This window comes from Carcharodon carcharias, chromosome 11, assembly GCF_017639515.1.
Source record: "Carcharodon carcharias isolate sCarCar2 chromosome 11, sCarCar2.pri, whole genome shotgun sequence".
Classification (NCBI taxonomy): domain Eukaryota; kingdom Metazoa; phylum Chordata; class Chondrichthyes; order Lamniformes; family Lamnidae; genus Carcharodon; species Carcharodon carcharias.
Window position 1 is genome coordinate 53,502,197 of NC_054477.1, and position 15,129 is coordinate 53,517,325.

General features: G+C 39.5%; 1 protein-coding gene across 4 annotated transcripts in view; it reads left to right on the forward strand.

Moving 5' to 3' along the window:
* The first annotated feature begins 427 nt into the window (after positions 1 to 427).
* mipepa (mitochondrial intermediate peptidase a) overlaps positions 428 to 15,129 on the forward strand; it is a 234,065-nt gene continuing 219,363 nt past the window's right edge. For 3 of the 4 annotated variants that reach the window (XM_041200015.1, XM_041200016.1, XM_041200014.1), the window contains exons 1-6: positions 443 to 635; positions 3,830 to 4,003; positions 6,428 to 6,516; positions 9,316 to 9,402; positions 10,531 to 10,594; positions 13,978 to 14,160. In XM_041200015.1, coding sequence (XP_041055949.1) covers positions 486 to 635; positions 3,830 to 4,003; positions 6,428 to 6,516; positions 9,316 to 9,402; positions 10,531 to 10,594; positions 13,978 to 14,160 — 747 coding nt within the window. In that variant the 5' untranslated portion in view covers positions 443 to 485. Of the gene's footprint in view, positions 636 to 3,829; positions 4,004 to 6,427; positions 6,517 to 9,315; positions 9,403 to 10,530; positions 10,595 to 13,977; positions 14,161 to 15,129 lie in introns of all 4 variants that reach the window. The other variant, XM_041200012.1, reaches the window with a different exon arrangement.

Here is a 15,129-nt window from a genome sequence, read left to right on the forward strand (position 1 = left end):
ATCATACGGTTTCGAAACGTTAACCGTGTTCCTCTCCGCAGATATTGCCAGACCTGCTGAGTTTTTCCAGGTATTTTTATTTGTTTTGGATTTCCAGCATCCGCAGTTTTTTGCTTTTATCCATTCTCCAGTCCCTCACCTCCCCACACACGATTCATTCTCCCTCATTTCAAACACCTCATCTTCCCTAAATCCTAATTCTCCCTTCACTCTTTTGCACGGCTGTTACAAATATAACAATGGTCCCACTCCCACACAGCCACGTGACCCGCTGAAACGTGTCAATGCCAAGGCCCTGCCTCCTCCGTTGCTAGGTTACGGGTCAGGCGTTCGATTACGTGCATGCCCCGTTTCAGAAAGCGCCGGGAGCGAAAAACTCCAACTCCCATAATGCTGTCCAACGCACGCAGGCGCAGTAATTTCCAATGGCGGAAGTCGCTAACGTGTAGGTCACGTGGTGAGTGCCGGTGTGCGAGCTCCTGGACATGTTGAACAGAAGGATACTGATGCTCTTTAAATGTATTCGAGGTCGTCGCTTAAAAACGTACAGAAATGTCTCCACTTCGTGGTCTCCGGTCGGAGCGGCCTTCAATGCCAGACCGAGGAGGAAGGCGGATTTATTTGGGAAGAACGTGGTGAGTTCTTTTGGTGCCGGTTAAACTGTTCACGTTCAGGCTGGTCGGTACAGCAGCTATGTTCTACACAGCAAGATCCCAGACGTGAACGGCCAGCTAATTTGTTTCCTGGTGATTCTGTTTGAGACGCTATGTCGGGCTGGTTACCACCTAATAGTATCACTGATCTCCTGAACCATTAGAATATCAACCTTGCTTTAACTTCGTCAGCCCAGGGAATGTCCTCAGCATTTCAGAAAAATGTCCCCTCAAGCTTCTGACTCAAAAGCGAGTCTGTTATTAATTGATCTAGTCGCACATGCTCCAGGAAGAGGCATTTCTATTGGTTGTTGCTACCTCATTGTATGAGCCTATAGTATTCAGTTTAAGTTTGTGGTCTGAAGTTAGCAGGGCAAGAAACGACTTTGTACAATGAGCCTTGGTTGCAAACTGTGGTTATTTTAAAATTAAATTATTTTCGTAAACATAATTCAGCAATTTTGAAATGTGTTTAACACAGTAAAAGAGACGGCCATGTTCATTTACATACAATTGTGGTTGACATTTCAGTACAGTGCTGAGGAATGCTGCATTGTTGGAATTCTAGAATCACAATAGGACACCACTTGGCCTGTCACCTATGTGCTGGCTCTCTGCAAGAGCAACTCAGCTAGTCCCATACCCCTCTGCCATTTCCTTGCAAATCTTTTCCATTCATATAATCCAATACCCTTTTCAAAGCCACGATTGACTCTGCCTTCACCACATTCTCAGGCAATACATTCCTGATCCTTATCATTCACTGCATTTGAAGTAAGTTTTCCTCTTGTTGCTCTTTCCTCCATTGCCGTTCACCTTTAAACCAATGTCTTCCAGTTCTCGATAGCTTCTCCAATGGGAGCGGTTTCTCCCTATCCTGTCTAGATCCATCATGATTTTAAGCACCTATCAAGTTCCCTCTCAACCTCTTGAGGAGAATAATCCCAGCTTTTCAAATTTTGAAATTCTACTCTCTATTCAAAGATCCAAGATATAGCAAAAAAAAAAGCTGTGGTCCTAGCACTGACCCTTGGGGAACACCACTGTCTACCATTCTTCAGTTGGAAAATAATCATTTACACAATTTGCTGTTTTCTGTTTTCAAGGTGACTTTTTACTCAGCTGGACACACCCTCCGATTCTATTAGCCTCAGTTTTGTTATTCAGCTTATCATATGGTTCTTTGTTGAATGTTTTCCAAAAATCCTTATAGACAACATCCACTGCATTCCGTTTATCAACTTTCTCTGTTACTTCATTAAAAAATTCAATTAGATTAGTCAAGCATGATCTGTCTTTGACAAATCTGTGCTGGATCTCCTTAATTAATTCAAATCTTTCTAAGTGCCTGTTGATTCTCCCCCCCATTATTATTTCTAAAACCTTACTCCCTTCGATGTTAAACTAACCAGACTGTTCTTGTATCCTTTCTTGGAAAGAGAGTCACATTTGCTACTCTCCAATCCCCAGACACCTCCCCTTTATCTAGAGAGGCTTGAAAGATTATGACAAGCCCTTCCGCTATCTCCATCCCCACTTCTTTCAGCAACCTGGAATGCAAGTCATCCAGACCAGGTGACTTATCTACCCTAAGTAGAGCAAACCTTTCCAGCACCAGCTCCCTCTGAATTTTCACTCTATCCATTGCTTCATCCTGGATCATATTGTGTCCAAATTGGCTGTTTACCTATTTAAATTACTCCACTTACTTCATTGTTTATGAAGTATTTTTGATACATCTCTGAATGATGTGATCAGGTGCTCTATATATTCATTTTTTTTTAATAACTGCAAACGTTCATGGTTGGGCCACCTGAATGTCAGTTTTTCCAACTTTGTCTTTAACATCGTACAATGAAGGTTTAGTCCAAATGTTTTGTAGTCTGTCTGCGTTAATCCTTCAATTTCCCAGTTAAGTTTCAATCTGTGCTGGGCTAAATTTTATGTCCCAGTGTAGACTACTTCTTTCGATGAACAAGTATTGTAACTCTGAGTTCTATGATGTGTTGAGAAATGTTAATTTTTCACAGAGGTGTCAACCATGGTTCAGTTGGTAGCACTCTCACCTCTGAGTTAGGTTCTGGGTTCTAATCTCATTCCAGAGACTTGAGCATAAAAATCTAGGCTGTCAGAGGTGCTGTTAAACAGAGGGCCAATTTTCCCGCTCAGGTGGATGTAAAAGATCCTATTGTTCTATTTTGAAGAGGAGCAGGGGAGTTGCACTGTCTCCTGCCAATGCCATATGGCCGTACAAGATGGCCACTGATACCTGTCTGCGCAGAAATCGATTATATGCACACATTAGTTTACCCAGCACACCAACTCATTTTGCTTTCTAACTCGGTTATTGCAATGTGTTCTTAGTTTGTGAATACCATGGGTCCCATACATCACGTTTGAGCTCAAAATTCCAAGCAACCTGCCAATTAATTTTATTGACACTTGGAGAAAGTGTTACAGTACTTTATGAGGAGTGATGGAGAATCCAGAATTTCGACTCACTTTAATGATTTCTGTCGCTCCTCAATTTATAAGCACTGTGAACGTATGTCGCTAAATATTCAATGATCTGAAAAATTCAGTCAAGACAGGAACGAAAACTGTTGCAACGTTGTACTGAACTCATTAATTCTAGTAGTTTAGCAAAGGGGCAGAATCCTGCCTGAAAACATCTGCATAGTCATGTTCTCAAATCTCTTCTGTTTAAGAAGGATCAATGAACTAATGACTTTGCAGAACGAAATATGGTTTTGCAAAGTACTGGCAGCCACTTTATTTTGATGTATGGTATGTAGTTCTTGAAGTATATAAGCTGGGTTTGTGTTGCATATTATCCCCTATAAAGATGGCGGCTGTGCATACGCCCGGCTGCTCATTGCCCCAGTAAGGATGGTGACTGCGTATGCTCGGCGTTGGCAACAGCCGTGGAGTTAACCTGGTGTCCTGGTCAATCTTTATCCTTCAATCAACATTACAGAAACAGATTGTTTGGTCGTTAACACAATGTTGTTTGTGTGAACTTGCTGTGTCCAAATTGCTGCACTTCTATACTACAACAATGGCTACACTTCAAAAATACTTTATATGTTGTAAAGTCCTTTGTGCTATCCTATGATCATGAGAAACATTATATAAATGCATGCTATGAACTGAAGTTTCCTATTTTTTTTGTTAAGGGCCTTTTTGGTGTACATGAGCTGAGTTCCCCAGTAGGATTTCAGGTGGCTCAAGAAAATGCATTAAAAGAAACTGAACAGTTAGTGGAGCAAGCCTGCAGAACACCACCTGGTCCTCAGGTTGTTCAGATCTTTGACAGACTTTCGGACTGTCTTTGTCGAGTTGCTGATCTGGTAAGTAGAGAACTTTTTATTACTCATATAACTTCCAACTTTGGCAGCCAATGATTTTATAGTTAAATTAGTTTTGCCTTACTTTTGATCAAAAATGTACTTGACATTGCAATTAAAGTGAAAATTCGTTTGCAGGAGGAAAGCTCCTGTAATAGTAAACTTGGCATTCAAGAAGAGCCACTTTTAGTTTTTCAAATTGTTTGTTCTGAAATGTGGAAGTATTAACAATTAAGCTAGTAAAACTGAAGGAGACATTAAAGTTGACTATGTACTTAGGCTGCTTTGTGAAGTTGTATTTTCTTCTGTAAAGCCATTTTGTTTCTTAATTGAAAAACTGACCATATTACAACATTATTATGACTACATTATGATTACACCTTAAAAATGGCTGTAAAGTGCTTTGAGGCATCCTGAGGTTGTAAAAGGCACTATATAGAAGCAAGTTTTTTTGTGTGTAGTTAATTCAATTGAATGTAGAATGTCAGTCTAATTCCTGACTGCACTCTACAGTTGCCTTATGGATATCTATGCAATATTTTGGAAGTTTGCTGATATCGGTTAGCGATTTTTAATAAAAGTGTTTATCAACAGTGCTATTAAGTGGATCTAAATCACCACTAACCTGCTCATCAATGCTCAGTTTGGCTTCTGCTAAGGCTGCTAGGCTCCATTTACAGCCTTGATCCAAATATGGACACAACCTGAATTCCGGAGGCGAGGTGAGAGTGACTGCCCTTGACATTAAGGCAGCATTTAACTAGGTATGGCATCAAGGAGTCCTGGTAAAGTCAGTGGGAATCAGGAGGAAAACTCCACTGGTTGGCTTCATATCTAGCACAAAGGAAGATAGCAGTAGTTGTTGGAGGTCAATCATCTTGGCCCCAGGGCATTGCTGCAAGGGTTCCTCAGGGCAATGTCCTTGGCCCAACCATCTTCAACTGCTTCCTCATGACCTTCCCTCCATCATAAGGTCAGAAGTGGAGATGTTTGCTGATGATTGCACACTGTTAAGTTCCATTTACAAAGTGACGCAGTTTATATCTGCATTCAGCAAGACTTTGATAACAATCAGACTTGGACTGATAAGTGGCAAGTAGCATTTGCACCATATAAACATCAGGCAGTTACTGAGAGAATGTAACTGCCTCCGCATAACATTCAGTGGCAATACGATTGTGGAATTCCCCCACGATCGGTTCTCTTCCTTTTTACCATACCAATTTGAGTCTGTAGCTACACAATATGTATGTTAGTAAATTATTTGAAACATGTATGAAAATACATCTTGCACCCTTGTTGTACCACATTACACAGGATGCTGTATTGGATAGACAACTATGAATAAAGCTTCTTAGACAGCACCTTCCAAACCTACAACCGCTACCATCTAAAAGGACAAGGGCAGCAGATACATGGGAACACCACCACCTGAAAGTTCCCCTCCAAGCCACTCACCATCCTGACATGGAAATATATCGCCGTTCCTTCACTGTCGCTGGGTCAATATCCTGGAACTCCTTCCCTAACAGCTCTGTGAGTGTACATGGACTGCACCACATGGACTGCAGTGGTTCAAGAAGGCAGCTCACCACCATCTTCTCAAGGATAATTAGGGATGGGCAGTAAATGCTGGCCTAGCCAGAGACACCTACATCCCATGAATTAATAAAAAAAATTCACAAATTGATGTATGCCACCATCATTAGCTCTACAGAGTACTGTTTTAAAATGTTTTTTTTTATCAGCGACCACATACTAGCTATTACCTGCTGTTTGGAAGAACGTGTTGCATTTAGTCTTGAACTGTTTGGAATAGCGACCTTGCCAGGAATTGGGGCATAGAATCTTGTACTTCCCTTTTAAGTGTCTGAGTAAAGTTTGTTTAACCTTCATTAAGTTTTACTATTTAGACTTGCTTAATTTTTTTATATTTTGCATTGATTTTATTGCTGGGTTAAAACTTTTGGTGTATTACTTTTTGGATCCTCTGTTTTCCTGTCGCAATTTCATTTTATTTCTGCATATGACTTCCCAAGTAAAATCAACATTATGACCTGAATTTGATTTCATGGGAAGTGTGTACCTGAACAGGGCTGATGATACATTGTTGGGTTTTGTGGCATGTTATTTTAGGAAATGACACCCGTTTGCTATGCCCTGTATACAATATGCTTTCTGTGGCTCTCCGTGTACAGGCAGTTTGTTGGGATAATGGTATTTATTAATATCTTTCTTTCTGCAGAAGTCTGTACGTATGAGAAATTTAAATTTGCAAGTTGATTGGAACTTCAAAATGATGAGCCTGATATCTTTTTAACATTGGGTTATGAAATTACTGATTGCATATTTCTAGAGAAATAAGTAATTCCAACTAATGGAAAAGTAACATGATTTTGTCACTCATTACTGTATTTTTCATACTAGGCAGATTTTGTTAAGGTCGCACACCCAGACCCTTCATTCCGAGAAGCTGCGGAGATCACCTGTATGACCATTGGCACAGCGGTGGAAAAGTATGTTTTCAGAATTGACAATGCAAGACTTATTTGTGCAAATTAAATACTATTTCTGTGTAATTGCAGAAAATCAAAAGATAAACAAAGCCATTACTCCACACCTGAAAGCAGCAGCTAAAGCTGGCCTACACTTGAGGTGTGGTTTTGTATCTAATGTTGGCCCTTCAGTCAAGTAACTGTTCTTATGAACAAAGGGTTTTGGATTTTTCAATAATATGGGGCATTCTAAATGAATGCAACTTTATCCTTGTTGTCTGAATATGCATTTCCAGCAGTGGTCAGTGGAACCTTCTGAGCTGTGACTCAATCCCACACGTTGATTTGACCTGTGCTATGGGGAAAAACTCAATTAATTGTTGAATGTTTACTCTAGACCAGAGGTTCCTAATTTTTTTTTTTGTTGAGTTTTGGGGATTCATGTCCTATTTAGGCCCTAAACCGCCCCCCCGCAACCAAACTTATTCTAAGATCCGTGGCCTCCAAGATAATGTGAGGCAATAGGTCCCTGATCCCAGTGGCTTCAGAAATCAGGACAAATTGAAAAGTTTGGAATATTTATCTACTTTCAATGACACAGGGATTGGATGCCTTACCTAGCCAACAGCTTAAATGTTCTCTCCTTTCAAATGGAAATCAGGTGCCACATTAATGGATGTAACCTCAGAAAACCAGAGGAAAGACATTGTGAGGAGATTTTAGTGGAGTTTTAGCTTGTGAGAAGCAACTCAATTGGTCTAATACCCACTGTGGAAATTGGCAGAAATTCAAACATCCATAAATACGTTAATTTCATTGCTGTTTAGGGGATCTTTCCATGTGCAATTTAACTACCACATTCTTCTACAGAGTAAGTGACAACATTTCAAAAGCAGTTCATTTGGCTGTGAGATCTTTTGGGACATCTGAAGAGCATAAATAGCAGTACATAAATGCAAAGTGCTTCTTTCTGTTCCAACTACCAAAAGTATAAGGCACTAATGAAGGAGGTGTAAAGCAAAAGCCCCCAAACTGGGGGATTAGTGAGGTTATTGGGGCTGGAGAGTGTGTGAGGTGAAAGTGCTGGCAAAACGCAAAATCTACTGATGCTGCTGCACATATCTTCCACTGGCTTCATGATGGTGCATCTGGCTCTTGATCTTGGCCAGTCTGTCCTCATTCTCCAGCCATCCCTCCCTCCCCAACCCAGATAACCTTGCCATGCCCCAATTTGGACACCTTTATTTTAGACCTCGTTCGCTAATGTCTCTCAGTTCTAGCGCTTGCATTTATGTGTTGCATTTCGTATTCTCTTTTGATTGTTTAAACATGGTGATCAATGTAGTAAAGAGAGCAACTTGACAGCAAATGATTATCACTGCCTAGAAATATCTTACGTATTATGTTGCGCAATTCAGTTCAGCTCAGTGAAAGCTCTAGTTAAAAATATCAAGCCCATCCCCAGGGTTTGGGAAAGGCTGAGGCTTACAAGTGTTAAAAGCTTCAATTAACGTGTGAAAAGGCACATGAGACAGTCCAATAGACAAATTTAATCATGGTATTGTGGAATTTTTCTAATGTGCTTATTTTGGACATTAGATATGGTGCGAATAATGCAAGTGGAAAAAATCAGGTAACAATGATCAAGTGGCAGTTATTGTGTGTCCCAGACTGCATCAGGAAATTGACATCAGTGATATTGAAATACCTATCATATTATCACCTACAAGAATAATGAGTACTACAGCTTCTTATGAGTTCAAGCAAATGCATGCCTTACATACTAAATTGATATGTAATAGGCAATCTAAAACAGGCTATTTGAATCCTATTCTTTCCCACTGATATTCTCAATGTTTGAATGTCTCCATTATTTATTGTGTTTGTAACTGAAGCTGTTTTAAAATGCGCACAAAATATTGATGCAGTATATATTTATTTAGATTTTGGGCATAAGACATATACTCTGACTGGGGCAGATTCTACTGTATCAACTCTGTTTAGCTGGGCAATTTGACTGTTGCTTTTTGTCAGTGCTCAAAGTGTCATCTTTGCCTTATTTTTAAACCTTGACAGACCCATACACTTCAATTTTTCCATGTAATGGTGCCAGCGGTGTATATTTTTGGTTTATAGAAACTCATTCTTCTTTGTGCCATTTTGCAGTATATTTTGAGGGGTTATTTGTTAACTCTTAATTCTGGTGCTGCTGTTAGGGGAAATATACATTGATAAGCAAATTGGGATTCACCACTCCTCTGGCTGGAAAACATGGAGGCCAATATGCAAAGGAAACCATTTTTTTTCTGGAGAACAGTGCTTGGAGACTTCTGAGCAGCAGCAGTTTGCGATCAAATCAACTGAAGAGTTCATATTCTTGGAGCAACTGAGGTAGTGGGTCTGTTACTTGATGAGAGAAGTGCTGACCCACTAGTGCGAATATCAAATTTTAGTTGGAGGTTCTCCCAGATGCTAACTATGGCAGTAATCAGTCTTGTGGAGTACCATGTTTGAGTCTGCCACCAAAAGTGTTTGTGCACAGCGCAGTGGAATCTTCATAGAGAACTTAAGGACTGATCCTCCAGGAGCAGCAACAACTAATCAAGCAGCGATTGAAGTAATGGTGTCTGATGGAAGTCTGCACCAACAATACATTCATTTCACACAGCATACAGATCTGAAATATAGCCAGTCACTGCTCGCTGAAGCAATAGACCCTGTTCAAAGATGGCCCACTGGGTGGCACTAATATCAAATACATTTTGCATTTTTTCTGCCTTTTTTGTAACATTCACAGTGAGTTATGTTTATCCTTTTTAGGTTGAACACTAATATTGAACTTTGTAATAGTTTGAAAAACTTATTGAATGATAAAGAAGCCATGGATTCCCTGGATCCAGATACAAGGTATTTTTATATTCTGTTCCCCAATTCCCTTTCACCCAAAATCTGAGAAAATCTTAAAATTTTATGCCTAAAAATAAAATACAGGGCTGAAATTCAGTGTACTGACAGGTCTATGTTATGGAAACACTACAGCTTGACAGTAGACAGTCCGTGGACACATCTGGGTTATCACAATAGATACTCCTCTGTTCAAAGTCACTGGACACCCCTCAAAGTGAACCTTACCTCCCTTTGATTTGGGGTATACCTTTTTCTGCCTAATATCTAGGTAACTATTAGAATGACCCAGCAATTATAACAGTACACTGGCTACTGGAATATGTCATATGTGTCTCCCTTTGAATATGACATAAACTTTAAACCAATTAGTGGTCTTATTTACATGTGATTGAATAATGAACAAAACGCTGTTTAAATATTGAGATTTTTATTTCCCTACCTTCCTTAGTACATCAAACAACAATGGCAACTTTCTTTCTCTAAACTTGGACTTTTAAACAAAAGGTCACCTGTCAACTCTAGCTAGAGGATGATGGACTAATTACAATGAACTTTAGAGACTTGGCCTTAATAGCTGATGACTAATATTGAAACAATCTGTAAATGACCTGGTTACTTCAGTAAGCTCGCAATCACCGTTGATACTGGTGGAGTGAAGGTACTAGAATTTGTTTTGAGTATTTCAGTGAGCATAATGACAGAGCGACTGAAGTCCTGGGAGATTTTAGTATGGCGAAAGTATTGGCAGAAGCCACTTATGCCACAGATTGGCATTACAGTGGTGCCAGTTTTCAGGAAAATGTGGACTAATCTCTCTGTGTACTAAGTACTAAACTGTCAATCAGATAGCTTGGGAAATGAAGGATACTACCCTTCTCTTGGAAGCCTCAAACAGCTGTCTTTCGCCACCTCAGATTGTGGTGTACCATCTTAACTCTGACCGGTGTATTCGTTAACATATCCCACAGAGCATCTGTAACAGGTACTTGTGTGCCGGTAATTACTTTAACTAAAATTGAAGTGTTAAATTTTATCTAATTGGGAAATAATGCCATAATATTTCACTTTTTAAAAATTGTCACTTTAACCTTGATGAAGCTCAATTATATTTGATTTTTCAAATTACAGGAGAGTCGCAGAACTGTTTATGTTTGACTTTGAGATCAGTGGAATTCATCTGAATGAGGAAAAGGTACTTTAATAAATAAGATTATATGAATGAGGAAGGTAGAGAACTTGCTCAAAGGGCACCTTTCGCAAACTCAGTTTGTCTGAAAGCCCTGTGCAGTTGGTTAAGTACTTTTTGAATAGAAGCTCTGTTATAATGTAGGGAAATGTCTCATCCAATTTAGGGACACCAATGTCCCACAAGTAGCAATTAGATAATGACCAGGTAATCTGTTTCTTTTGTGATGTTGATTGAGGGTCTAGACACTGGGAGAACTACTTCTCTGTAACGTGTCATGGAATGTTTTACTTACTGAACTTTTTGTTCTGGAAGTGCACAGCAAATGTTTTGCAGTACTAGAGCATGGAAGCGAGTTTAACAAGGGCATGAAACATAATAATTACTTCCAGAATTCTGTGAAAATAATACTTAAAAGTAATATGGATTATGAATTTCTCTAGATTACAATTCCAAGTTTCTGCAGGAGAATATATTAAACAGTAATTTTGGAGAATTATCATAGAATAGTACAGCACAGAAGGAGGCCTTTCAGCCCATTGAATCTGCTCTAGCTCTTTCTGAGAGCAAACAGTTAATCCCATTCCCTGGCTCTTTCCCCATAACCCTACAGTGTTATTTCCCCTTCAAGTCTTTATCTAATCTCCTTTTGAAAGCTACTGTTGAATCTGTCTCACTACACCATCAGGCAGTGCACTCCAAATCCTAGCCACTCGTTATGTAAACAAGTTTCTCCTCATGCTATCTCTGGTTCATTTTCCAATCACCTTAAATGTGTGCTCTTGGGTTATCACTCCTTCAGCCATTGGAAATAGTTTATCTTTATTTACTCTATCTCAGCTCTTCATGATTTTAAACACTTCTATCAAATCTCCTCTTAAACTTCTTTGCTTTAAGGAGAATAACACTAACTACAAAAATCTGTCCATAAAACTAATCCCTCATCCCTGGAACCATGCTAGTCAACCTCTCCTGTGTCCTCTCCAAAGCCTTTACGCCCTCCTTAAAGTGTGATGTCCAAATTGGACACAGGACTACATTGAGGGGCAAACACAAAAGTGTTTTATGTAGGTTTTGCATAACTTCCTGGCTTTTGTCTGTCTCTATTCATAAAACCTAGCACCCCCCATGTTCTTTATTACATGCTTGGTTAACCCAGCCTGCCACTTTAAAAAACTTTGTGCAGAAACGCACAGGTCTCTCTGTTCTTGTATCCCTTTAAAATTGTACCATTTAACTTGCATTTTGTTGTAAAATGAGGAGAGGCAGTACATCATCTCATACTTTTCTGCATTGAATTTCATCTGCATGTGCCTGCCCATTCCACCAGGCTATTTATGTCCTTTTGAAGTCTATTGCTATCTTCCTCATTGTTTGCTATACTTGCAAGTCCTGTGTCATCTGTTAGATTTCAAAATTGTGCCATGGACCTCTAAGTTCAAATCACCATTGTATATCAAAAACTGCATTGGACCTTGGGGAATGTAATTGTACACCTCCCTCCAGTCTTAAAAAACAGCGTTTCGCCACAACTTTCTATTCTTTATCTCTTAGCCAATTTTGTATCCATGTTGCTTCTGTGTCATTTATCCCACGGGTTTCAGTTTTTCTAACAAACTTATCTACTCTTAAACTATTTTTGAAGGTCCATGTATGCATCGCCAACTGCGCTGCCGTTTCCTATCCTCTTATCAAAAATACTTTTTATTCATTGATGAAATGTATGTGTCGCTGATATGGCCAACATTGACACGGCCAACATTTATTGCCTATCTCTAATTGCCCTTGAGAAGGTGCTGACTTCTTGAACTGAAGGTATTCCTCCTCAATTTGCTGAGGTTAGCTCTTCTCCAGTTAAGTATTTTTATTCTAGATTGCTTCTTTGTTCTTCTCCATTATTAATGTAAACCTTATGATACTCTGATCGCTGTTCCTGAGAAGCTCCTTCACTATAACATTTCTCCACTTAATGCATTTCATTCCCCAAGACTAGATCCAATAATGCTTCCTTCCTTTGGCGGGAAACATGCTGATAAGTAAATATTATATTTTTTGCTTAATTCCTCTACCTATTTCAAGCTGATTTTATATCTGTGTATGTTATATATAAGGCATATTGTTAATTTCGAACAAGCCACTGTAGTAACTGTTATAATGTAAGATGCACTGCAGCTAATTTGCACAGAACAAGATCCCAGAAATACCAATAAGATAAATTACCAGATGATCTGTCTTAGCTGTATTACTTAGGGATCACTGTTGGGGAGTACGTATGGAGAATGCCACTGGTCGTTTTCAAATAGTGCCATGAGATTTTTACATCCACCTGAGAGGGCAAATGGGGCCTCATATTCATGTCTCATATTAAAAAAGTGCTAATAATTCAGAAATACACTGAAGTGCAAGCCTTGATTATACACTCTTTTCCTTTGAGTGGAACTTGAGCCCATGACTTCTATCATGGAGGCAGGAGTGCTACCTCTTAGTCAAGGCTGACACCGTGTTCTGCATGGGCAAAAAGCAGTTGCTGTTCTAAGCCTGTGATGTCCCGAAAAAGCACTGAGATGAATGATCTGTTTTTTGGTAGAATTTGGTGTGGAGAAATATTGGCTAAGACACCAGGAGAATTTCCTGTACAGTAGTGTCAGCCTAAATCTGAGCTCAGGTCGTGATGTAGTATTCAAATCCACAACATTTTGGCCCAGAGGCTCCCAACTGAGCCAAGCACCCTCAGGAGAGAGGCAGTACAATAAAGTGATTTTATAAGGGAGATCAACAGAACAGTGGCATAATAGCTGAAAGATTGACTTTCTTGAATGAAGTTATAAGAGCGGAGGTGCATACCAGGACATATGTTAAAAGATTCTTTATCAAAGGGGCTAGACCTCTCTGGAGCTGCATGAGAATTGCTTTGTGACTTCGTGTGGGAGAGAACTTGGGCCACAGTTTTATAAATCATCAGAAATTAATGCAAATCATGTGGGAACATTTGAGTAGAGACCATGAGGCAACCTGCTGCAAAGTCCTTTCCAGTGCTGCCATGAAACTAGTCACTTGGCGATCAATGAGTCTCCCTTTTCCTTTTCTGTGGAAAAATACCTGGCTGACTTGTATCTCCCCTGAATAACATAGTTGATATAGAAGATGAGAGGGCTAATCTGTATTCAGGAAGTGTGTTGCGTATACAGCTTATAAGTTCCTATTCATTAATTTTGATAAGTGGCATTTCATGGATTATTTATGTGATTTCCTGTAATTCGCACCTGTGAAATCAATTGTAATAGCTAAATTATGTCTTAAAGTTACACTGTTCTGTCCCTCCCCACGATATTTGCTTCCTACTCCTCTCTCACATATCTATGAATATGATGTGTCTTTTGTCTTTATAGCGTAAAAGGGTGGTAAACCTTAACGTTCAGATGCTGGACTTGAACAATAGTTTTCTACTGGGCACTCACCTCCCAAACAAGATTGACCGAAGTGCTATCCCAGAACACATTCGTCACTACTTCTCAATGCAAAAGAATCATGTTCATGTTAATGGCCTTCATGCAGATTCACCCGATGACTTGGTAAGTTTGATCTTTTGGACAATGTTTAGAGCGATTACTTCCTTTCTGTGTGTGTATGCACTTTGTAGATCATCTGCTTCATATATTTAATACATAGATCTAATCATTCATTGTGATGCAATTGCAAAAGACTTGCAGTAACCAAAAGATGTTCTAGTTAAGGTTAATTTTGCATTTGTAGTAGAAGATGTTTAAATGATTTGCATATGAAAATGTTGTAAGGACTGCAGGGTAAGCGGTATGCTTGATGGACTACTGGATTCTAGTTCTTGCTAACCATGGTATAAATGTATCTGTCTCCTTTGCTAGGACAAAATGGTACAAATTTGACTTTTGTTAAAACAAGACTGGTCATGCACTTGTCCTGTCATTCCCTCAGAGCTCTTCCAACATTAACATCAGGGAGAGAATTCCACCAGAGCCAGAGAGTTGTGATGTCCACCTGCTGGCTCAGGAAGAGGGAATGGTGCTGCAGTTGGGAATTGAAACTGAGCAGCAGGAAGTTAGAGACAACAGGCTGGGAGAGGGAGTAACAGTAGACAAAGAGGTGACTGGAACCCATGGAGCCAGGTGCACAAAGAGAGGCAGCAACATAATTAATCAGTTGTATAATTGGTTTTGGATCTAGCTCGTTTTCTTTTCACTTCAGAATTACAATTGATTCCAACCATACAAAATCTAGCATGAATTACAATTTGTGATGGGCAGCATTTGGTTTAAAAGGTGCAACTACCACCATACACTACTTTTTAGCCATGGCATGACAGCAGACATCACAGCAGTGTAGACTTATGTAGATATAGTGTGTCCAACCATTTCAACGTTACCCCATTGTTTTTTGTATTTTGTACCATTGGTGATAATTTTGAATCTTTGTTTAGCTTCAAAATATATTACTCCACTCATTGCTTGGAGGCTTGAGATCCCAGGCTGAAGTGTGTATTTCTATAGCAGTCTAAGCTCAGTGTC